Source organism: Borostomias antarcticus (genome assembly GCF_949987555.1).
Source record: "Borostomias antarcticus genome assembly, chromosome: 16".
In the NCBI taxonomy this organism is placed as follows: domain Eukaryota; kingdom Metazoa; phylum Chordata; class Actinopteri; order Stomiiformes; family Stomiidae; genus Borostomias; species Borostomias antarcticus.
This window is the reverse complement of record NC_140249.1, coordinates 17,439,367-17,463,867: the sequence shown is the minus strand read 5'-3', so window position 1 is coordinate 17,463,867 and position 24,501 is coordinate 17,439,367. Positions and strand designations below refer to the sequence as shown.

Below are 24,501 nucleotides of genomic sequence, written 5' to 3'. Positions count from 1 at the left end.
TACATCTTCACAGACTAGCAGCACAGTAACGTTGCATCTTCACAGACTAGCAGCACAGTAACGTTACATCTTCACAGACTAGCAGCACAGTAACGTTACATCTTCACAGACTAGCAGCACAGTAACGTTGCATCTTCACAGACTAGCAGCACAGTAACGTTACATCTTCACAGACTAGCAGCACAGTAACGTTACATCTTCACAGACTAGCAGCACAGTAACGTTACATCTTCACAGACTAGCAGCACAGTAACGTTACATCTTCACAGACTAGAAGCCCAGTAATGTTACATCTTCACAGACTAGCAGCACAGTAACGTTACATCTTCACAGACTAGCAGCACAGTAACGTTGCATCTTCACAGACTAGCAGCACAGTAACGTTACATCTTCACAGACTAGAAGCCCAGTAATGTTACATCTTCACAGACTAGCAGCACAGTAACGTTGCATCTTCACAGACTAGCAGCACAGTAACGTTACATCTTCACAGACTAGAAGCCCAGTAATGTTACATCTTCACAGACTAGCAGCACAGTAACGTTACATCTTCACAGACTAGCAGCACAGTAACGTTGCATCTTCACAGACTAGCAGCACAGTAACGTTACATCTTCACAGACTAGCAGCACAGTAACGTTACATCTTCACAGACTAGCAGCACAGTAACGTTACATCTTCACAGACTAGAAGCCCAGTAATGTTACATCTTCACAGACTAGCAGTAGGTTACAGTAACGTTACATCTTAGCAGACTAGCTGTTCTGTTGTGAAAGCTTGTCAGCAATGGTTTACAGTAGAAATGCCTCAGAGCAGCCAGGCAACCAAATGATAATAGTAACATTCACAAATCAAACACCGTTTGCAAAGAATAGCAGTGAGAACCAAGATTCTCTTAATTGTGGGTTTATTACAGATTATTTTGACACTAATTAAATAAGGCACATTCACTGTATCTTTAAACATCCCAAAATGAAATAAAATACTTAGTACAAAAATAATTAAGACTATTCAATATTGTGTTTGGAGCGGGCAGATAATATGACCGAAATAACCACCTTGAAATAAATGCCAAACCTACTTGTACAGTTTCTTTTTAACATCTATCTCGGGTTCTATGTGACATCAGCATAGTTGGTGAACGACTAGGAGGCTATGGTAGTTGTTCCTTTAAATTGTCATATGCATTGTTGTACTACAACCTACTTGTACAATGAACAGATCTATATTTTGTGCTGTAGGTCTCTCTTGCTACAGACATCTTTTTTAACATTCACTGGGATAATAAGCCTCTCTAAACAGAGATAATACACCTTTCTAAACAGAGGTATTCAAATGCCTATCTGGAAGGTAATGTGTCATACATTGGTTCAAATTCACTTAAGAATAACACTAACTGAGGGTAGTATGACAATGTTATAATTTTTAGGACTAGATCAAAATCTAATCAAATAAACATTACTCTGACATTTTCAAATGAAAACAGTCACATATAGCATAGCTTTTCAGACCCCCTTCACCTTTGCAGTATAAATGACTGTCACTATCCACTGTTAAGATATTACCATTTACAGTACTGTCATGGGTGGTCAACCAAACTAAGAAAAGAAACGACTAAATCAAAGTGACATTTGTATGTTTTGCATCCCTTTTTTTGTGAAGGCAAGAAAGTGCTTTGAAAACATTTTGAAATGACTGAGGTTCTTTCCAAGCGGTCCTGTAGTCTGCCTCTAGTTCACCTAGTATGTTCTTCAGGTCCAGACCGAGTCCTCCGTCTCTTCGGGCCGGGTCTCCGGACCGCTCCACTTAGATGGTGCGTCTGTGTCCTCGCGGGCCCAGCGAATATCTTCTTCGTCTTCCTCTCCCTCCTCCTCGTTTCCATTCATGTGCTTGAGTGTGTGTGCGACGGGGAGCTCGCTGGGTGTGTGTGTAAGAGGGAGCTCACAGTGTGTGTGTGCGCCAGAGGGTCCGCGGTGTGTGTGAGGGGGGTGGGACTCGCCGGGCGTCTCTGTAGGGGAGGGGGAAGGCCCGAGCGGAGTGTGTAAGGGGGAGGGATCATTTGGGGTCTGCAAGTGGGAGGGGTCATTCAGAGTGTGCGAGTGGGAGGGGTCATTTGGCGTGGGTGAGAGCGAAACCTCACTGGGGTCGTATGACGGAAGGCGGTCGGTCGGGGCGTGTCTGGCGGAGGGGTCACTGAGGTGTTGTGCGTCGGTGAGCTCGCTGGTGGCGTCTGAATCGACGGGTTCGCTGGGCGCGGGCGTCTCAGCGTCTGAATCGACGGGTTCGCTGGGCGCGGGCGTCTCAGCGTCCTCGCTAGTCGTGTCTATGTGAGGAGACTCACAAGGGACGGCGGCTGGAGGGGAGTGGTTCCAGGTGTGTGTCTGGGAGGGCTCGCTGGGTGGGCGTGTCTGGGAGGGGTCGCTGGGTGGGAGCATCTGGGAGGGTTCGCTGGGTGTGTGTGTACGAGGGGGCTCTGTGGGTGTGTCTGTACGAGGGGGGTCTGTGGGTGTGTCTGTACGAGGGGAGTCTGTGGGTGTGTCTGTACGAGGGGGGTCTGTGGGTGTGTCTGTACGAGGGGGGTCTGTGGGTGTGTCTGTACGAGGGGGGTCTGTGGGTGTGTCTGTACGAGGGGGGTCTGTGGGTGTGTCTGTACGAGGGGGGTCTGTGGGTGTGTCTGTCCCCGGGGGGTCTCCGGGGGCGCAGGCGTCGGTCCTCGCCTCTCTCGGGCCGTCCTCGGCGGCGCCCCAGCGCGGGGAGGGAGGGAGCTCCGGGTCCATGGTGTGACAGCGGCTCAGGGGCCTCCCCCCCGCCCGGTCCCCGGCCCCCAGCTCGGGGCTCCCGGAGCGGCTGAAGGGGCCGCCGCTCTCCAGGGTCTCTCCGCGCCTCAGCCTCTTTCTCTCCGCCCTCCCGTCCGTCTGCAGGAAGACGCGCAGCGCATCACATCACATTAGTCATTACATTACATCACATTACAGTAATTAAAGTGACTCACAATAATTGCGTTTAATGTAGGAATAGGAGGAGTGTTGGCTCCCTTTTGTATTTGCCAATTTTCTGAATCTTCTTCTTCTTCTGAATCTTCCTAGGAAGTCTGACTTCCCATGCATGAAAAATCTAACTTTGCACACAGGTCCAATCCTATGCCAGAAGTCCTCAACTGGTGGGCCAATAGTCCTGATTGTGGCGCTACAGCAAGCGTCTCATCTCCGAGGGCGACGGTTACGCCTACAGGTGGGAGATCGACCAGCTGCTGTCCTGGTGCGGCCAAAACGGCGATGGTTGTAGACTTTAGAAACCAGCCCCCCTCTCCCCATCACACTGAATGACCCCCCCAGGGACCGCTGTGGACTCCTTCTGCTTCCTGGGCACCATCGTCTCCCGGGACATCAAGTGGGAGCTGAACATCAGCTCCCTCACCAAAAAAGGACAGCATAGGATGTATCTCCTGAGGCAGCTGAAGAAATCCAACATGCCAAAGGCAGTGATGGTTATCTTCTACACCTCCATCATAGAGTCCATCCTCACCTCCTCCATCACCATCTGGTTCTCCGCCCCAACAGATAAAGACAAGGCCAGACTGCAGCGCATCATCCGCTCCGCTGAGAGGGGGATTGGCTGTAGACTGTCATCCCTACAGGACCTGCACGCCTCCAGGGCCCTAAAATGGGCCAGAAAGATCGTGGCAGATCCCTCCTCATCCCGGTCACGGTCTCCTTCAACCACTCCCCTCCGGCAGGAGACTGCGGTCCACCAGGACTGGTTCCATGCGTCACAAAAGCAGTTTCTTTCCCACGGCCATCAGACTCATGAACAAGGCCCGTGTCCCCCTACGACCCCCGACCCCCCCTTCCCCACAACCCCACTGACTCTATAGCCTTTGCACCACTTGCACACGCCCTCTGATTGTACCACATATCTCAACAGCACTCACATTGCACTCGTATATATAAAACATTGCTCATCTATCACACTACACTGTACATACTCACCACACTCAATTCTGTATATATTGTGTAATTTGCATTTGTGCTTTTCTTTTTATTGGTTATATTGTACTTTGTATTTGCATTTGCACTGTCCTGTCCTGCACCCTACCCTGTGATGTCACTGTTTGCTGTTACCCTAGTCAAATTCCTAGTATGGGTGAACCATATACATGGCAAATAAACTTATCTTCAATCTTGTATGATATAACATACACCACACACACCGACAGCCACAGAGAGAGGCATTGCTTGCTTTGGTGGTTGTAGTGAAAGATTCGCCTCATTCTGTAACATAAAACTTTTAAGTAAGGTCCTTTCTAAGGGGGGTTGTTTTGCATAGCAGACGAGTCGGAGTTTGATACCTGACTCAGGGCTGCTGAGTTGATGGAAGGCACGCTGATGTCCCTGGGAAGGCCCTTCTTCATCTGCTGAGCCCTGCGGAGAAGATCAAGGTTGTAGGCTACTAACAAGAACCTCACGCAAAAGTAACTGTCATTCCACATCCGTCCAGGAGGGGGAGCTGGAGGTGAATGTGGCAGAGCAGACATCCTACCTTTTGATAGACTTCTGTCTGACCACTTTCTGTTGTCGACTGTTAACGCTATCCTGGGGTTTCAGTCTCTGGACAAATGAATGGGCTGGAATACAAAGACAAGATCACAAAAGCGTTCATTACAGCGTTTATTAGTGTTTATTAGATCTGGAAAAGAACAGGTAGTCTTACTACGGACTACATTTTCTGAATGAACAGGTGGATAGAGACATGGGGAGCAGAGGGTTGTAGCGTAGCAGGAGCAGCTGGTGTGAATGTGCAGTCTTACCCAGCGCCCCCTTGGGCACAGAGAGCAGTTTGATTGGTTCGGCGTCCGGAGAGAGTCCAGACGCCTTCTGAAGGGTCCGCAGCATCTCTGTGTTCTGGAGGAAATACTAGATTACATGAAATCACTTTTGTGTGTGTGTGTGTGTGTGTAAACATATGTATGTGTATGTATGTGTGTGTGTGTGTATGTATGTGTGAGTGTGTGTGTGTGTATGAGTGTGTGTGTGTGTGTCTCTCTGAGTGAGTGAGTGAGTGTGTGTGTGTGTGTGCGTGCGTCCACCTTGCCACCCATCTCCTGAGCACAGTCCAGGGGGGTCCTGTGCCTCTTGTCCCGGAGGTTGACCAGGGCTCCGGTCTGCAGCAGCAGCTCCACCAGGCCCAGCTGACCCCCCCTCACCGCCTCGTGGAGCGCCGTGGTCCCCTGCTGGTTGGCCAGGTTCACCGACGCCTTGTTCTACCGCCGGGGGACATGGGACAGAGATCACTGGCCAGTCACCCAAACATCTGGAACATTGCTTTGTTATATTATCCTACAATTTTTCAAATTAGTTACAAAGCAATACTTTATCTCAGGGTTTGGGAGCCTGTAATAGGTTGGCGTCTTATACATTTACTTTTATACTTTTCACATTTGAGGGGAAAAAAAAGTCAGTCACAATGAAAACGTCGAATCTGAAAAATTAAAAACACTATGTGGCAAATGCACTCTCTCAATATTGCTCTTACTGTGGGAGAATCTGTCAGTGCAGATCAAACGTAGGCTAGCGGCACCCCGGCTGCTATGTTAGCCATGACTGTGGAAGAGTTGCTCCCTTCTTCTTTGAAATGTCTGCGCTTTCCTCTTGCTTGTAGCCGTTTCATTCCTGAATCTGGAGTTATTTTTCTAACTTTCACTCACATTTTTGAGTTGGGGCAGGGCCTCGAACCCTCTGCTGCCGGCCTACTGAGAGCATAACTACATTAACGTTTGTTGAAATAGAATATACATTTCCTGAGCTGCCTGTGGTACTCATGTTGGACCGGCTGATGTTTGGCTGCATTCCAAACAAAACGTAGACTTTATTCATTTGGTTAAAAGATCAGATTAGATCTTCATGTATATTCTTTACTCTGATCTATTCTGCACATCCTCGCTGCGGTAACGCCCACATTTCCCCCCAAATGATTAGTATTAATTATCTTATCTTAAATGACTATTTATTCAACCGATATTATCAGTGGTTTGTGTTAGGCCAACTGTCAATTATTAGACAAAGGGCAAAAGAGCTGTGCGCACATCCAACCTTAGTAGGCCAGACGCTGGATCTAAAGAGTACATACGTGAGGAGAGAGGAAAGATTTGCACACTTGAAGTTGCCTGATGAAGACCTAAGGGTCCAAACATTGCGTTTTTTCAATAAAATGAACCGGGAGATATCGGTGTGCTTTCCTCTATCCTCACATAACTGTAAATTATATCCAATTCTAGATTTGCGTGGGAGCCAACAATGGGTGTGACTCCCCAGCCCTGCTTTATCTGAACGGCCATGTTGTTGTCTGACCTCAAGACTGATGTCACATGGGAGTTTTTGAACAGCGCTGTAAACATTACACAAGAAATTTAACTATAGTGCAAAGGTGATATCTAAATTTTTTCAAGTGTGTCCAGGAGTTGGCAGAGTGTGTGTGTGTGTGTGTGTGCGCGCGTGTATCCACCTCGATAAGCATGGCTGCTATGTCCATGTGGCCTTTGAGGCAGGCGCGGATCAGAGGGGTGTTGCCGTAGTGATCCTTCTTATTCAGCTTGGCGTTGCACTCCAGGAGTGATGTCACTACCTGAAACATGACATCATGAATGGGCAAGGTCCGTATTCAACCCTCACAGACATCCGCTCCAAAATACAATTAGTTTGATGCCAAATGTGAGTAAGTTCATGTAATAACCAATAATATAATCGGTGACTATGATCACTTGTCAACAAGTTAGGATCGTCCACGGTGATTGGTTGGATCGACGAGGTCAAGGTTCGAGTCCGTGTTCCTCCCGTGAGCCCACCTGTACGTGGCTGTTCTGGCTGGCCAGGTGTAGCGGCGTGGCGCTCTGGCTGTTGCGGGCGTTGACGTTGGCGCCGTGGCGTGTGAGCAGGGTGATCAGAGCCGTGTGGCCGTGCAGCGCCGCCACGTGCAGTGGTGTGAAGCCGTCGGCGCTGCTGCTGTTCACGCCCAGACCGCTGGCCTGCAGGCTCGCCAGCTACACACACACACACACATACACACACACACACACGCACGGATCATCAAGTTGGCTGAACGCTGTTGTCACACTGAGCGTTAGCGGGGCGGGGTGTGTTGAGTGTGGCGCAGCGGAGGTCGGGTGGCGGTCTGACCTTCTGAGTGGGTCCACAGCGAGGGCACTGGCACAGCGGGTGGCACAGCTCGGTCTGAGCGGGAAGCTCCGCCTCCTCCTCCTCGGGCTCCTCGTCCAGCCACTCCAGCAGGTAACGCACCTACGGTACCGCGCACACACGCGCGCACACACACACACGCACCACACACACACGCACAAACGCACACGCACACACACACGTACACACACACACACATAGTTGAAAACAGGGCATTACAGTAAACCATGCAATGATTTACGAACGTCAAATCTACCTACGGGAACAGATGAAGGAAGCCGAACCGACACCAAGCTTTATGAGTTCTTTTCTAAGCTTGCGTCAGATGTTGAAGAGGGTGTCAGAGAGACTCACCATCTCTATGTCTCCATCGGCAACGGCGCGAAGCAACTTCTCCACCTGGTCGTCAAAGAGATGAGGAAGAAAGTGAGGCCACTGCAACGCCCATTACATCACATCACAGTCATTAAGATTACCCTTTCATCCAGCTAGCCAACCACCTACATTATTTGCATTTAATGTAGGAAAAGCCAATGTACTACTACTCACCAGAACTCACAAGTGCACCTCCTTTCTTAAATAAGTGACTAAGAGCATAAATAATCTAGTGCTGAAGACAAAGTGCAAGACTAGCAAACTAAAAATACAATAGGTGCTTAAGAGGGAGGATCCTGGTAGTACTTCTTGAAGAGGTGAGTTTTGAGCCTGCGGTGAAAGATGGGCAGTGACTCTGCTGTCCTGACGTGGGTGGGCGGCTCGTTCCACCACTGCGGGGCCAGGACAGTCCCAGAGAAAGTCCTAGAGTCACCCACTCACCACACATAAATACCAAAGGACTTCAATAACTTCAATAACAAGACTGCTATATCAGAGACACTGGAATGGTAAATGGACTGCACTTGTATAGCGCTTTTCCACCTGGGATTCGAACCACTGACCCTTCGATCACTGAACGACCCGCTCTACCAACTGAGCTACAGCCGAGCTACTGGAGTCTCCAATAGCCCAAACCTCCACACTTCATTTACGTTGTGCCAGTGGTGTAAGAGCTATGGGTCAAGGTTTTATTTATTGACATGTTTTTGGTAAGTGATTCACTTCATGGGAGTGACAATGGGTGTGTACTAGCGGTTTGGGCCTGTTAATTAGTCTCACCTGGGCGCTTGGGTTTAGTTGGTCATGGGTGGGGTGAGCACGAGGAGGTTACTTCCTGTTTGCTGCAGCCAACTATGCAACACTTATCGATCTTTGGACGTTGTTTTACTCCTGCCTCGCACTCGCTACAGAAACAGTTTGAAATGGTCTGGACTGTTGAAATAGACAATAAAGAGTGGTAAGACTTTATAGCGGAAGAGGACGTGGATTTATGGTTGTGCGCGTGATCAGTTGGACTGTTTCCCGTGCTTAGTCTGCCACCGCACTTGGTAATTTGTTGATCGTCAGCCGCAACAACTGGACAAAAGCCTGGCTGGACTCATGACCGTTTGTGGACAGGGGGGCAAAAAAGCTGTAGTTCTTTAAACCAATCACAATCGTCTTGGGCGGAGCGGTTGCTAGGTTGTTTCACAGTCTGGATTGGCCGACCGCATGAATCGGCGCCACTGATTGGGCCCTGAAACCTCCGTCCGTTGAGTCGGACTGGAAACGGCGTTGCTCCTCACCTCTCGGTGGCGGATCCGGTCCTCCTCCGGCTTGGCCTCGGTGTTGAGGGAGGAGGTGCTGGTCACGGACGAACGCCGGCTGCTGGAGGCCGAGGCCTGGTGGACGCGCCTGAGGGACTGGGACAGCAGGGGGTGACAGAGAGCAGCGTTAAGCTCAAAGACGGGACTGGTGCCAATACTGTGAAATGCACCCTTTGATTCCCCTCCTAGTGTAACTCATTTTCTGGCAACTGAAAGACTTTCTAGAACAGTGGGTGCACATTAAGCTTAGTTGTAGACTACTACTTTTTCAAAACAGGACGTAGACTATCAATACTTGCTTGAAGGGATCTGACTTACATCAGTATTCTCTCTTGCATGAGATCCATTGTGTGTCAGCTCCAATAGGGTCAGAATCTACATCATAAACAAACAGACAAAAACACTTGTTAACAAACAATCGTCCCCCGGTTTACAAACAAACAAACAACAAAGACAATCGACTCAAGCCCGCAACTACGAACACAAACACACACTCAAATTCCCATAAAGCACTGAGCAGGGTGAACAGACTCAACATGCCTACATAGCGCACACACTCTGCAGTCCCCCTAGCACCTCCCTGATAGCCCTGCTAATAGGGTCCACACCAGGGTTCAGCCAGCTAAGAGGACCAGCAACCAGAATTAGAATACTACTTTCCCATACGGAGCGTAGTCACTAGGGAATTCCTGTTTGACGTCGTCTTAAAGGAGGTGTGAAACAGAACTGCTATGAAATCATGACGACGTGCACATTTGATCTGTAATCACAGAACAATTCATACACTATTTATAAAGTATATCATTACTTATTCAACCACATGACTCAATATACTGTCCAATTCCAAACTATCAACTTTCTATTACATGAGGACAGAAGCACCCGAACCCCAATACAGAGTTTCCTCCAATAGTCAGGCTCCTCACTGGCCGTGCCCTCCAATAGTCAAGCTCCTAACTGGCCGTGCCGTTACAGAACCAGCGGATCCAGTCGGTTCCCCGCCCCCCGGCCCCCCCGCTCCTCCCCCCTGACCTTGGAGTTGAGGGCGCACTGCAGCGGCGAGTCCTTGGCCTTGTTGCAGGCGGTGGTGCTGGCGCCGTTCTCCAGCAGCACCTGGATGATGCCCTGGTAGCCCCAGCGCGCCGCCATGTGCAGCGGCGTGTCGCCCTTGTCGTTGGGGATGTCCAGGCAGCAGGTGTGCAGGTCGTAGTACACCAGGGCCTTGACGCACTGGGACAACAGAGGAGCGCGCCGTTAGTCGAATCAGGCGCCCCCCGCCCCCGTCCGCTTCGCTGCGCCGCGCCAAGACAGCGGCTCAGTTCCGAGTCGCACACTTCTGCTGTTTACTACCCGGATGCAGTGCGGCGGCCCCTAGGAAGTATATACTTTGCAGCGCGCATCCGAATGGGACACACCGCTTTGTCGTTACATTGCGCATCGGAATTTGCTTGCATCCGTCGCAGTCTGTAAAGCGACATTCATCCACAGTTGCCACGACTCACACGTGTGATGTAATTTCCACTGTGCAATGGATTGTGGGTCACATCGCAAGTCTCGTTAACGTTGACACTTAAAAACGCTGCCGGCTTCACCATCAGTCCTGATTCAGCGAGCGATTTAAGAGGCAGCTACGAAACGCCCGGATGGCACACGTGGCTGTTTGTTGGGTTATTACTGTCTGATGTTGAAATGACATTCAGAGTGGCGAGTGAGCCGAGTTTGGGGAGAGAGAGAGTGCTGGACTTACATCTCGCCAGCTCACGCCGTTTCACTCTGCGCCATCAGAGAACGATTGGCCAATCAATGTTCTATGAGGAAATACTAGCAGCTACGCCAGGCGGGGGGTTTAGGTGTGACGACAGCGAGAAACAACTGTTCCAAAACAACAATGGCGGAGTTTAGTGAAGATGCTGCTATTGCATCAGTTACATCTGAACTAGAGAGTATTTCTTCATTGAAAGAAAAGCAAAGAACGGCACTGAAGGCTTTTCTCTGCGGGAAAAATGTTTCCGCTCCTCTCCTGACTGGCTTCGGTGAGAATTTCATTTACCCGTGACGGACGGGGTTCATCCAATCACCCCCCGAGTAGTTTTGAAAGTGCCCGCCCTTTTCCGCACAGTTTCCAACAGAGCTTTCCCAGACGGTTGTGTGAAAACCAAACAGGTGAGGACTTACATCCTGGTGTCCGTACATGCAGGCCAGGTGAAGAGGCGTGTTGCCGTAGTTGTCCTGGGCGTCTGTGTTGGCCTTGTAGTGCAAGAGCAGCAGCTGAAGAGAGGGAGAGAGAGAGAGAGGGAGGGAGAGATAGAGATGGAGAGAGAGAGAGAGAGAGAGAGAGAGAAGGAGGGAGAGAGAGAGAGAAGGAGGGAGAGAGAGAGAGAGAGAGAGAGAGAGGGAGGGAGGGAGGGAGAGAGAGAGAGATGGAGTGAGAGAGAGGGAGAGAGAGAGAGAGAGAGAGAGAGGGAGGAAGAGAGAGAGAGATTGAGGGAGAGATGGACAGAAAGGGGGGAGGGGAGAAGAGAGAGACAGATGAGTATCTGTTTTAACACGAATGCTTCCTTCTCATATCCGGTATCTCTGGCGGACGGGCGGTGGGGGTCCCGGTGGGGAGGGGGGTCCGGTCTCACCGTGACGCCCTGGTAGCCCTTCTGGCAGGACAGGTGCAGCGGCGTGAGGGCGTGGTAGTCCGTAGCGTTGACCACGGCTCCCTTTGACACCAGCAGGTCAATCAACAGGGACTGACCTGAGAGAGAGAGAGAGAGAGGGAGAGAGAGGGAGGGAGACAGAGAGACAGAGAGAGAGATAAAGAGACTTACTTAGACATACTTCCTATGACAGTGTTGATATTATTCAGAGAAAACAGAAATATCATCTTGCTGAGAGGAAGAACTCTAGTGTCGACTGACAGTCGAGGCCTAATTCATATTTTCATGCTACTGCATGACATTGAAACACACGGGGAGGGGAACTGCTCACTTGAGTCACTGTTTTCATTAGTGTGCTCGGTTTAGACAAAAGAAAACGCACTGTAGTCTTGGACAGGTGCCGGTAACGGGTGACAAATACTCAATAAAGGAATGAAACCGCACACTGGGCTCCTGATAAAGGCCGAAACGTTGGTCCGTTTGATGCAATCACCCAGCGTTGAGCAGCGAGCGCTTACCGCAGAAAGCAGCGACGTGAAGGGGGGTGTATCCCCGGTCATCTCGAGAGAACGGGGTCACGATGGAGGGGTCGTTCAGTCGGCTGCAGACAGAAACAACATGGAGAATGAGGAAGTGAAAACCGGGGAATTCACCTGTGGTGCCGCTATTAGAGCGTGAAAAGTCCCTCTCCATATTATGTTCTTCATTTCAGTTTCCTGATATTGCTGAAGAAGTCACTGACAGGAAACTGGTTCTAGCGCTGCGCTGGAGTAAAAACAAGAAACCACAAGTGTTGGGAAGTAGAACCTGGATTTTCCTGATTACATTAAGCTTACAGCCCCTGCTGAGAATACCAGCCAGGTGTTCTTAATCACGTTAGTCAGCATCCGCGGTAGGGAATGAATGAGAGGAAGTGTGTGTGTTACTGCTGCGTGCGTGTGTGTGTGTGTGCGGACTGACCCAGAGAGCTGCAGCTCACAGTGGTCACAGGAGCAGAGGGGGTGACACATCTTCACCCCGTCATCGTCGCTCTCGCTCTCGCTCAGCAGGCGCTTGACCTCCGCCTCGTTGCCGTTGGCTATGTGCTGCGGGATTCACACACACACGCACGCACGCACGCACGCACACAGGAATATTTACATGTGCCATTTCCAAAGTTGATCAGCCACTGATTCCTATTCAAATTGCAAAAATGAAAATGAAAACACTGCTACATGAGGAGTCCATTCAACTAAGACAGCAGAAACACTGTGACCTGAGAGAGAGAGAGAGAGAGAAGAGAGAGAGAGAGAGAGAGAGAGAGAGAAGAGAGAGAGAGAGAAGAGAGAGGGAGGGAGGGAGGGAGAGGAGAGAGGGCGAGAGTGAGAGAGAGAGATAGAGGGAGAGAGAGAGAGGGAGAGAGAGAGAAAGCTGCAGGACTGTGCTGGATGTGGGTCAGGCTGGGACAGCAGCGGGTCATGTGACGGTGGGGGCGGAGCTCACCTCGAACAGACAGTCTATGGGCGTGGCGGCGTTCTGAGACAGCAGGCTCATCTTCTGTCTGAACACAGCCTTGTCGTTCAGCTCCCCGGAGCCCTACCACACACACACACGCGCACACACACACACGCACGCACACACACACCATTATACGTAACCCTCAGTCACATATTTAATGCTGTTAATGGGCTGAACACGGGCAGGCGAGCGCGGTGCCGCCCAGGTGCATGCTGGGAGCAGGCCGCCACGTACCGAGGGACCCTGGCCCAGGTCACCCTGGCTGATGAACTCCACGGCCGCCTCAAAGGAGGTCAGGCAGTAGCTCAGGTCGTCCTTGGAGGAGTGGCTGAAGCGGAAGTTCTTGATGTAGCTCAGGTTGGCCATCCTGAAAGAAGACCCCGCCCACCGCCCCGTTAGCCAGCACGCCACTCGCCGCCGTCGGTTTAACGGCCGATAACGAGCTATGTTACTTTGCTCCGGGTCGACGAATCGTTTCATCTATCGGCCGCAGGGGTCAAATGACTTGGTCGAACATCGGCCCAATTAGAATGTTGGCAGTAGTCATTAGCCGGTCAAATTCCATGCGTTCTAAACACTGGGGGTCAAAATGTCAATCACCAATTGGGGATTTCCGTCTTCACCAGGAGATACAAAATGACGGAGAGGAGATCGTCAGCACAGATGGCCTCGATGCTCACTGTGGAGAGAGAGAGAGGGGATTATTCAATCAGGCGTACGGTCACTTTCCTTCTGTGACTCAATCTCTGATGTGTTTAGATAGCTATGAAGGGTTATGAAGAAACGGAGGTCTGTGGAGAAGGCTTTAGAGTATTATGTTCAAGCACAACAGGACACTCTCCCCTCTGTCACGGGTGGTTGGGTCCTAACTGGTAAATTGGCTGTTTGGCCATGTGCAATTACGAGAGGATCGCACCACTCTGCGCACACAAGGGTGTGTTGTTGTCCGGTCGACGAGGACGGATTTAAAAACAAATTGGGCAATTAGGCGCCGACAGTCGCGGTATTGTTCTGGGTGAGTCCACAGCAGTAAATTTGTTTAAAGAGAGAGGGAGGAGACAGACCTAGAGCGAGATAGCAGAGGGACTTTTGCACTTTTGCAGAGTTCAGCCAGTGTTGCAGAGTTCAGCCGGCCACACAAGCACAGACAGTCGGACCGCGTCGTGCTTTTAGGGCGCAGTCCTCGTTAAAGTGGAGGCTCACGAGGGCGCATGACTTCCAGGGCGCAGTGATATCCGGATGGGAATGACTCCCGGGTGCGCTCGTTTTCACTTGCAAAGAGTGCAGTTCAAGTCGATCGTCCGAATATAATATAATGATCGGTCTCCCGAGTCGTGCATTCGGGTGCGTAGGCTAGGCTACATAGCCTAGTGTAGGCTAAGAATTTGTATTTACCTCGGAAGATAATAATGGAAATTAAAATGCAGGCTTCCCCCTATGTTGTTACTTGTATTGTCAGTTGTTAGAAGTAAGTACTTGTATGTTTACAAATACCCAACTTTGAAAACGAGCGCACCCGGAAGTCAATCCCATCCAGATATCACTGCGCCCAGGAAGTCATGTGCCCTCGTGAGCCTCCGCTCTGATGAGGACTGCGCCCTAAAAGCATTCAGTCAGACGCGCTCCTGCTCATTTACAATAGGCGGCTTTGTCAGCTGATGGTCTTATGATGCTAGTTCTGCTACTTTCATTACCTGACAGTTCTTCACGTCAGCATTTAGTTACATGCTACGCATACACCCCTCCAGTAGTCTAGAGGTGAGGAACACCTCACACACACAGACCCACAAACACACACACACCCCAACAAACACACACGGACCGACACACACACACACACACACACACACACACACACACACACACACACACACACCAACAAACACCCACGGACCGACACACACACACACACCAACAAACACACACAGACCGAGACACACACACACGGATCGACACGCACGCACGCACACACGCACACGCACACACACGGACCTGTGCGGCTGGGAGACTGCATGATGGTTAGCACCACCTTCCTGAGGCAGAGCAGCTTGTGGAGGGGCGATGTGCAGCGGTTCAGCTGGCTGAGCTCTCTCTTCGCCCGGGGGATGTTGATACTGACAGAGAGAAACAAGAGAGAGAGAGGAGGAGGAGAAAAGAGAGAAGAGACAGAGGAGAAGAGAGAGAAGAGACAGCTTAGACTAGTGCAGTGATACCAAGTTGTATTATGTAGATATATATCTTGGTGTTGGCTCATAAGCAATTCATTTCTACAGCCTACCCCACTTTACATAATGGTCTATGCCTTTTAGGCAGGAGTTAAAAATGTATACCCCCCCCCCACACACACACTGGCATTCAGTCATGAAGCACAGGTACAGAGAATGGAGAGCAGCAACTTGGAGATCAGCCAGTGTGTGGAGTGTGTGTGGAGTGTGTGTGTGCGGAGTGTGTGTGGAGCGTGTGTGGAGCGTGTGTGTGCAGTGTGTGTGGAGCGTGTGTGCAGCTGACCTGAACTCAGACTTCACCCCCAGGTCCGTCTGCTGCAGGTCCTGCAGGCCTCGCGTGGTTTTGTTGAAGGCGGCGTCCTGTTGGGTCACAGCAACAACCGTCCAATCAGCGCGGCCGAACGCGCATTCAACACGGCTATCAGGGTGCCCAGTCAGGACTGATATATGAGAAGTTCAAATGTGTTCATACCTGGCTGGCTTCAAGTGTTCCCACAAAGCTAAAGATTAAATCATGGATACCATGATGAATATACATCTGAAAGAGAGTGAAAAGAATGGTTTTATTTTGAAGTGACTGGAAGATGATCTAACGGACTGCAGGTGAGTGACAAGTGACGACCTGCAGGTTAACCCAACCAAGAATGGACGCCGACCAAGAATGGACGACTTTGGAATGATGTGCGGAACGTGTTGCTACCTCCACCGCCTGTTTGAGGAGCGACATCTGCAGCTCCTGCTTGGCCAGCAGTTTCTGAAAGATGGGGGGTTCGACCAATCAGATTCTGGGATCTCGGGGGCGTGAGTTATGCAGCAGTGAGCCTCGTGGGGAGTTGGTACTCACCAGGCGCGAGTCCCTCAACAGACACTGGAGACATTTAGTGTAGAGGGCGTTCACCGAGTCCTGAGGACAGGAGACACACATTAAAAAACTGCTTCACTCTAGATGTTATATATCATAAATGTCCAAAAATATAATCAATATCAAAGCACATTACTGAATAAATATCAAAATGCATTACAATATATACAGATCATATACTGTACACAAGAGGTCGACGATAGTGGATTTTCAAAGGCCGATATAATAACAATAGTTTGGAGCAGGAAAAAGCAGATTTCTGATTAATTGGCCGATAGCAAAAAAGAAAAAGAAAAAATGGCCACAGTCAAATAAATTAAATACCTAAATAAATAAATGGATGGATTATCCAATTCAACGTAGAGTAATGAAAATCAAGCGGGATCAGGCCTACCTGTCGTTTCTTGGCTCAGGCATTTGAGCCTCTGTCACCTGTTAGGCCTACATGTCCTACAGTGCATAACATTCCCTTCACTATTCATTTCCTCTATGAATGATTGTGTTTGGCTGAGGCAACCAGCCAGCCATCGACCACTATCAGAGCCCAGTTCAGCCGATAACGATAGTTTTTAAAATGTCCTATCGGGGCCGATTAATCGGCAAAACTGATTAATCAGCAAAAACGATTAATCGGCAAAAACGATTAATCGGCCGACCTCTACTGTACACTTTGTATTTCCTCCTACTGTCAGTTACTGAGATGTGAGATTAGAGGAGACGTCTGCAGACTAGTTCTTACTATGTGGTGCCGGAGTCCCTTCCTCTCCTGCTCCTTGAAGGACTGACTGAAGCTGCTGACGAACCTGTCCAGCTTCTCCGCGTGGCGCCCCAAGAACTCCTTGACGTCCTCCACATTCTTCAGACAGTAGGGGGCTGGGGCCGAGGTCACCTCGCCTGGGAGGGAGGGAGGGAGGGAGGGAGGGAGGGAGGGAGGGAGGGAGGGAGGGAGAAGAAGGCAGAGAGAGAGGGAGAGGAAGGCAGAGAGTGAGAAAGAGACAAGAAACATTGACAGAGTGAAAGGGATATGACGGTGAGATCATGTTCAGCCTGAGAAAGGAGGTGAAATAAGCAGAATAAGTGCGCACACGCACGCACGCAAACACACACACACGCACACATACTAAAGGTGAAAACAGTATACAATCCCAGTTCATGGACCAGTGGGATAACTTTCTTTTAGCGAGGCGTTTAGCCCTCTTCATGGGCATCCCCAGTTATTGGAACCTTCTTACCACCAACCTGTGTGTCTGTCCTAGGCTGCCAAATACGAACAAGTAGTCTGCATCAGTACCCTGACTCTGAGATGGTGTTCAGGGGAGGTTGGTACTCAACAACCTTGGTCCTGAAGGCTTCCTCTAGGCTAGGGTCAAACGTGCAAGTGACCTCCAGAACAAACGCCTCTCTGGACGAGTCGAGACAGACACAGACACACGCACGCGGGCGGCACACGGGCGTCACCTGGGCTTGGGTCCGCGTCGATGGGCCGGGCGATGCACAGGATGCTGTAGCTCTGCTCCTTCTCGTTGTAGAAGGTCTCCTCAAACAGGACGGGCACCGAGGCCGGAGCCGGGAACCCTGCACCCAGCCGCAGCTGCCGGTCCTGGAGGAAGACCTCCTGGAGCACACACACACACACGCACACACGCACACGCAAACCAACACACAAACACACACGCGCACACACACACACGCGCACACACACAGGGACACCATGAGACGCTGGTGTGCTGGGCTAGAAGAAGCTTACATCCACTAAGACCCTGTTCATCCCAGAGCATGAAATGTACCGACATCTTAAACTAAGACGGCCATACTGATATATTAAAAATGACTAACATCGGCCGATACCGATATGATTGCAGATATATCGTGCATCCGTTTATCACAGGGGTAATCTGAGTATCCAGAAGCCCTCGCTGTGGCAAGAACCTCTGGAAACAAACTATCATATTCGCGGCCCCCAATGAGGATCCCATCGGATTTTGTATCGGAGACCGATTGGCCCACACTCCTGATTCTACTCACATGTAGAACCTACTCCCCGCAGATACTCAGGGAAAATCCCACAGTCCCTTTTTCATTAGTAATGCGCTGGCTCCGCCCCTATTCCCATGTTTTGCGGCACTTGACTCCAGACTATCACAGGGGTGTATATGGCTTGTAGAAATAGCCAATAGGAAGTGTGTAGAGTGGTGCAGTGACATAAAAGCTTAGCGTCGCCAACGCTAGGGCATGATGACCTGGCGCGTCTCACCTTGCCATCGAGAGTCTTGTATCCCTCATCAGCGGGTTGTAGAACGTAGGTATCGAACTGCGCGGCTGTGTACGCGCTAAGAGTTAGGCTTCCTTGACATGGCACTAAAACCTGGGGAACAACATCAAGACCAGTTAGAGCAAGGACAAAATGGTTCTCCTTACTTTGACGCTGACTTTAACAAAGGGTTTGTTTCTTTAATAGAACGAGAGGCATCTGACTGAGCGCTCTTCTCCTAAAATCATTTAGTTTGTCCTTTATTCTTTTAGACTACGGCTTATAAACCGACAGCTGTGACGTGACAACTCTGTCCACGATGAAAAAAAGAAGTGCAAACTTCAGAGTGGAGTTGTTCTGCCTCTTACTCTCTCTCTCTCTCTCTCTCTTTCCTCTCTCTCTCTTTTCTCTTGTTTTTTCTGTTTCATTCTCTCCCCTTACTGTCCCTGGTGAAGGAGGTTGTCAGACAGAGCTCTCCTTCCAGAGTGTTCAGAACAGTCGTACTGATGACTCATAGTAGCTGGAGACCTACATGTCCTCCTCCTCTGTTAAATCGTATTTATACCGGATGACTTGGATTTTCCATTCTTTATCGCTGTTGTTCATTCTGACGTTACTTCTGCTTTCAAGATGCATGGCAAAACATGCTTTCCACAGAGACATTGTGGTCTCTCATACTCAGAAATACTCTCACTTGAGAGAAGCAGAGTATTGAGGGAAATGTACATTAGACATAGACCTAGACATAGACCATGCAATATCTGCCAGTCTGCTCTTCAACAACACTTCTTTTCACTTTCAACAGTAAATGATAGGCCTGCCCTTTCTCCAGGAGCTGTTTATCTGCCGCTGCGCCCGGCGTATCGATAACGACGAGCAACATGTTGCCAAAGCACACCAGCTGACTTTCCGTAGAGAGAAGAAGAGATCGGTGTCATGTTACAATGACAATGAAACGCTGTCAAAAGGACAATGTAATCAAGGCTTAGCCAAAATGGTGTCCTCTGCTGAATCCTTAGGCCTACGGTTTGATTATATGCATTACCGAGAGAAAATTACCGAGAACTTGTGATTAGATTATAAATTAGACTGTAGTCTAGCAACGGGATATTCAGGAGAGCTCACAGGGGCCGGGCTGTAGTTGTCGTCTACTCTCTCCGTCTCAAGCGTTCCTATCTGGTAGCTGTGTTCTGCCCAGTGGAAACCCTCTGAAGTTCTGAGCGTGGTTCTACCGACGGGCCCGGCCCGCGCCGCTTACTCACAATGCCATGGAGCTCCGCTGCTCGGCTGCACAGGTCCGGTCTCTGCTTCTCCAGCGCCAGGTAGAACGGGTTCTTCAGGAGGTTCTCGTCATACACAGCCATAAGGAACTGGGACTCTGGCTCCTGGGAGGAAAACAGGTAGGGAAGGCTTGTGTAGTGGGAGGGGTCGATTAGCCTAATCGAGGCTGTTAGCGACTGCGGGGGAACCTTTGGCGTGGGCTGCGCGGGAGGCGGAGCTTCAGGCCTGTTTAGAGAGCGGAGGAGTGGAGATCATGAGGCCTTGAGGCGGCCTGAGTCGTGAGTGGGCGGCGGCTAGGGAGGGGTGAAAGGTCACGGGGGTCAAGCGGGGAATGACAAACAAGGGTCAGAGACGGCCTTTCTCTTATTTAGCATCCCCACCCACGCCGAGAACAAGGGGGGGACTGTCTCCTCCCTCCCCCGCTCCTCGCAGACAGCTGCCTCTCAGCTGAGCTCGTTAGCGTCTGCGGAAATTACATTACCAAAGCTGGTTCACAAGTCTCCACGACCGGGAGACAGGTAGATCATGACGGTGATGTCTGCTTAGTCTGGTAGATCATGTTTGTTTTGACGTCCAAAACCACTTACAGTAAGTAGCCTACATTTGTCCTGATTAAGTGAAGCAAGTGTACATCCCAGTCAGCCAGTAAAGCCTTCTACAAGTAACATCAGCAGGACAGTGCTGGATCATCACACACGCATTCTGTAAATGCTTAGAGGGATAGGATTGGGCAGGAGGGTTGGCCTGGTGATAAACCCGGGTTAGGGTAAGGGATCTGGTGGTGGGGGGGGGGGGGGGGGGGTTCTTCTCAAACACACATAATCCAAAACTGTAAGTAAAATGGTCTGACAGTGAAAACCCATTGGGGACAGTTGCACGGTGGAGAGGTCAGTGGTGGAGCCCAGGTGTTCTTTGAAGCTGCATCATGAGAACTTTTATAGTTTAAATATTTTTGACTATTAGTCTAGAATTGGCTTTAGCGCAATATCCCCAAAATCATTTATGACATGAAACCGCATGAGACCTTGCGAACTTAATATTTTAGAATAGCAGTGTACTGGCTGGTACAGTGGCGGGAAATCCTGTAATGGCAAGGAAGTGAGTGACGGCTTTATGACAGTATCAGGAAGACAACTGGCCCTGGTCCAGGTGGGTACACTATTAGGGGCTAAACCCCGGTATACCACCCTGCCAGGAACCATTCATTGTGCCATTGACTTTTGTCACTCTGGCTACATGTACTTTTTTGTACATATCCACCAATATCCGCTAGCCTAGCTTCGCAACCCTGATCACATGATCTGCCGCTCTCTCTATCGTGGAGAGAGATCACGTGATCAGGGTCGCAAAACCAGGCTAGTGGATAGTGGTGGATAAGTGCTATTTAAGAGCAAAAAAAGTGCTTTTTATATAAAAGTATAAAAATGCGAAGGGTCTGGAATTTCAGTTGCTTTCCGATTCCTAGGGCGTTACCTACAACCGAGACCTACAACCAATCAGCGAAAAAGTCTACGGCGCTCCTCTGTTCCGTCATCTTATTAAACTCGCCCCATATTAGATAAACGGTTGTGATTGGCACGAATACATTTCTGTTTGAGCGGATTCCGTTAGAACGGTTGGATATCCAGACTGATCTACGGAGGGAAATCGAATGTGAGCTCAGAGATCAAGCTGGCGATGCCAGGCTAGCTCACTCACTTTAGTGCCGCTAAATCAAAGAGATTAAAATCTTAGCTTTCCAATAATGTAACTGGAGGAGGATATTGTTAGGCGCACATCACAGACATCATATGACTAATGTTGTTTTTGAGCCTATTTGTGATGTAACCACAAGCAGTTTGTTGCTCAATTCGCCTGTTTTCATCATGAGAACAAAGCCGCAGCTTCTACATTAAACCCCCTCTCTCAACTGGAATGCTATAGTTTTTTCACATCCTCTCTGGGTGATTATGAGTTAGCCAAAGTAGCCTCGGCCAATTCTGCTCCCCCTGTTCTGATTATCAGCTGATCCTTTGGAATCAAAGACCTTTATTTACAATGTTGTCCATTTTAGATAAAGGAGGGTCTTATGATTTCCGATGGGGTCCTACAGCTTTCCCTCTCATGCAACATTCCAATCATCCCATTGGTCCACAGCCAACATCATGTGAGCATCCCCTTTTAACTACACCACCACCTAGATATAAAATCCACTTGGTTTCATCTACCAGATTAGGCTACTCACTTGCTTCCGCCACGTGAAGAGGATTTTGGAGGCAGAGATCAAAGTCATCTTGACAAATTGCAGGAACGTTAAAGCCATGAGGTCTGGTGAGCGGAGTCGTAGGGGAAGGCTGCCTGGGACACACACATCTAGCACGGCCTCTTCTTCAGACTGGGCTGCAAAGTCAGGCTGGCTGTGTGTTAGTTAGGGGGACGGCATCATCCCTCCACCCTCATCCCCGACGGATGCCGGCCTGAAACCCTGAAGAATGTGCCATGTGACCGGCCCGCCGGGTATGAGCACCCCAAGTGGGGGAGACCTCTCCTCACTCGTGACCCGCAGTGACATGGCGGGCAGTGAAACAGCCCATGCCACATTTTCCTAAGCCAAACATATTTTCATCCCTGTTCACTTCAGGGGCGGCATTCCATGGCCAACGAGGAGGGTGAGGGAAGCTCGGTGATGGGATCTGACCTCTCATGTCGATCTGTCACACTAAATAGGTTCTTCGGAAGAGAAGCTCTCTCATTCTTTCCAGCTTGCTATCCAGCTCAACGCTTCAAATAAGCCATGGTGTGCATAGCCCAAGCCTTGGTCTGGTTAGATAATGCACAAGGCGGCACCAACCAAAATAGGTTGGTAAGCTTTAGCAGCACTGCCATTATTGTGACAGATTCAATGCAAATGTTGGTTAAAAATATATATACAGAGATCATAAGATATTTAGTCTCTCTATGTTCCACTTGAATTTAGGCTCTAGGCCTATATTGGATTGAGCAGAATCTGGGCATGTGTTCAAACTGTCTATGATCTGTGAGGGAAGTCAGGTGGATTGGCTACAGTGCCAGTAAGTATAAAACAGACCTATTGTTACTGATTACCACAAAAGTCTAAAGAAAAACATAAATGATTATACATTTATCACGCAAACTTTGCCCCACATTGGGACGCATGCTTCTTACTGTGTTGGCCGTCTCAAAATGTGAATCGACTAGACACCAGGGGTGTCGTGGTGTGAATACAAAAGTGGGTAAACTTTGTAGAGTGCAGATTTTACTCACATTGTTTCCCCTCGTTGAATGTTATATTATTGTATTATATAATACAGTTGGATCAGAAAATAGGCGAGTAAAACGTCAGTCTTGTTTTAAAGAGGTGAGTAAACTGACTTTACTGGGGTTTACCCCCTCCACTACACCCATGGACGCCACAGGTTGTAACTTATTTAAATCAAGGCATCACTGCAATTTCCGAAATATCAGACTCTGAAGACCTGAGGGGACAAATAAAAACCTTAAGCTTTCCACAATAAAGTTTCACTCGTCTGGCCTTGATCATTCAGACACACCAGATAGTAATCTGATGGTAGAACAATGTAAAAAAAAAAAAAAAAAAACTGGACAGACCTACATCATGTAATAAAAGGTCAAAATAATAGAGATATTGCGGATTGTCTCGTTTCAGTACCCCACGCAGGATCAGCTTGCTTAGACTGGCATCAGCCAGCAACGCGTTAGCTAGACCTAGTGTTAATAACGTTATCATAGCTCTAAGCTCTAAGTCAAGTACACTTCAATAACAATCAATGGCATATCACAACAAGCAAGTAAATACGTCAGATAGCTAAATAACGTACTGTAGCTAGCTAGCCAGATTGCTGTGGCACACGCAGTGCCCAAGTAGTTGTGATTCAGCTAAACCCCGGCTTGTTATTCACTGCGAGCTAGCTAGCAAGCATTTAGCTACCGTTACAAATAGAGCTAGTCAACGTTAGACTACGTGGGCACGACAAACTGAAGACATTAGAGCTACAGTGAATTAATCCGTTTAGTTTACCTGTTCGGTTAGCTGTAAACACTTTGGACTTGCATCACACTTACTAGCTCAGAAGACCGACAGTAAACATGATTCCAGCTGGCTGTGTGTGTGTGTGTGGCTGTGAGCCGCGGGAGGCAGGGTGTCTGCCAGACTACGGGCTGCCGGCCGCGTTCCATTCCTGAAAGTTACTTCCTCTCACGTGCCCTCGTTTACTCCATGGGGGTTACTCCCCTTCCAGATAGCGAGATACTTCCGCTCCATAATGACATCTGCTGGTCAAGTGCGACTGATAAGTCCTCGAGGCATTAGCAGGGCAATATATAAATGTGGGCCCCACGTGGGTTATGCTTGGGATAAATGGGTATTGGAATTAGTATTTATTTGCCTCGTGAGACCACCCTGATTTCGAAGTTTTCCAAGTTAGCACTGCAAAACAATAGGGTGGTCCATGTCAGCGGAGTTGAATTCCATTTGCACATTAAAAAGAATTTAGCAGTATTTACCTCAAGAAATGCTAATGTGACTTCCTGCTGAGGGCACATGCTTTATGTTTGAGTTTATTTAATTCACAATCGCAGTTTACATTGAAAAAGATTGCAGAATTTACAAAAGTAGTTAATCTAAAAGGATACACATATTAAAAGACAAAATAAATAAATACAATAAAAACTGACATTACACATTATCACAAAAAAAGACCATCCAGACATAAAACGCAAAAACATGTCACAGTATACACACACAGAGATCTATACACACAGACTCACACATCACAGACCAGGGGACGATTACAGTATATAGACTTATTATAAAGTCTGACACCTGTGGGCAGGGTTGATGTCCTCAG

At 49.2% G+C, this 24,501-nt stretch overlaps 1 protein-coding gene across 1 annotated transcript; it reads right to left on the bottom strand.

The window, feature by feature from the left end:
- Positions 1–930: 930 nt before the first annotated feature.
- Positions 931–23,791, bottom strand: ankrd27 (ankyrin repeat domain 27 (VPS9 domain)). The gene is made up of 29 exons (XM_084450822.1): positions 23,673–23,791; positions 19,615–19,737; positions 18,356–18,466; positions 17,560–17,716; positions 16,841–16,995; positions 16,084–16,143; positions 15,940–15,993; positions 15,712–15,777; positions 15,523–15,599; positions 15,007–15,128; positions 13,615–13,693; positions 13,249–13,381; positions 13,000–13,092; positions 12,478–12,602; positions 12,036–12,118; positions 11,500–11,615; positions 11,048–11,140; positions 9,905–10,102; positions 9,191–9,247; positions 8,852–8,968; positions 7,545–7,589; positions 7,173–7,292; positions 6,842–7,036; positions 6,502–6,621; positions 5,087–5,260; positions 4,808–4,901; positions 4,540–4,624; positions 4,349–4,421; positions 931–2,915 (listed from the first exon to the last, which is right to left on the bottom strand). Exons 2-29 carry the CDS (start codon positions 19,714–19,716, stop codon positions 1,752–1,754), a joined length of 4,068 nt encoding a protein of 1,355 aa, XP_084306948.1. The 5' UTR covers positions 19,717–19,737; positions 23,673–23,791; the 3' UTR covers positions 931–1,751.
- Between the last annotated feature and the right edge of the window lie 710 nt (positions 23,792–24,501).

Coding starts and splice junctions, on each gene's coding strand:
- ankrd27 (XM_084450822.1), bottom strand. CDS start 19,716: ATGGCTGTGTATGACGAGAACCTCCTGAAGAACCCGTTCTACCTGGCG. Junction 13,694..15,006: donor GCAGTCTCCCAGCCGCACAG/GTCCGTGTGTGT, acceptor CTCTCTCCACAG/TGAGCATCGAGGCCATCTGT. Junction 11,141..11,499: donor AGGGCTACCAGGGCGTCACG/GTGAGACCGGAC, acceptor CCCTCTCTTCAG/CTGCTGCTCTTGCACTACAA.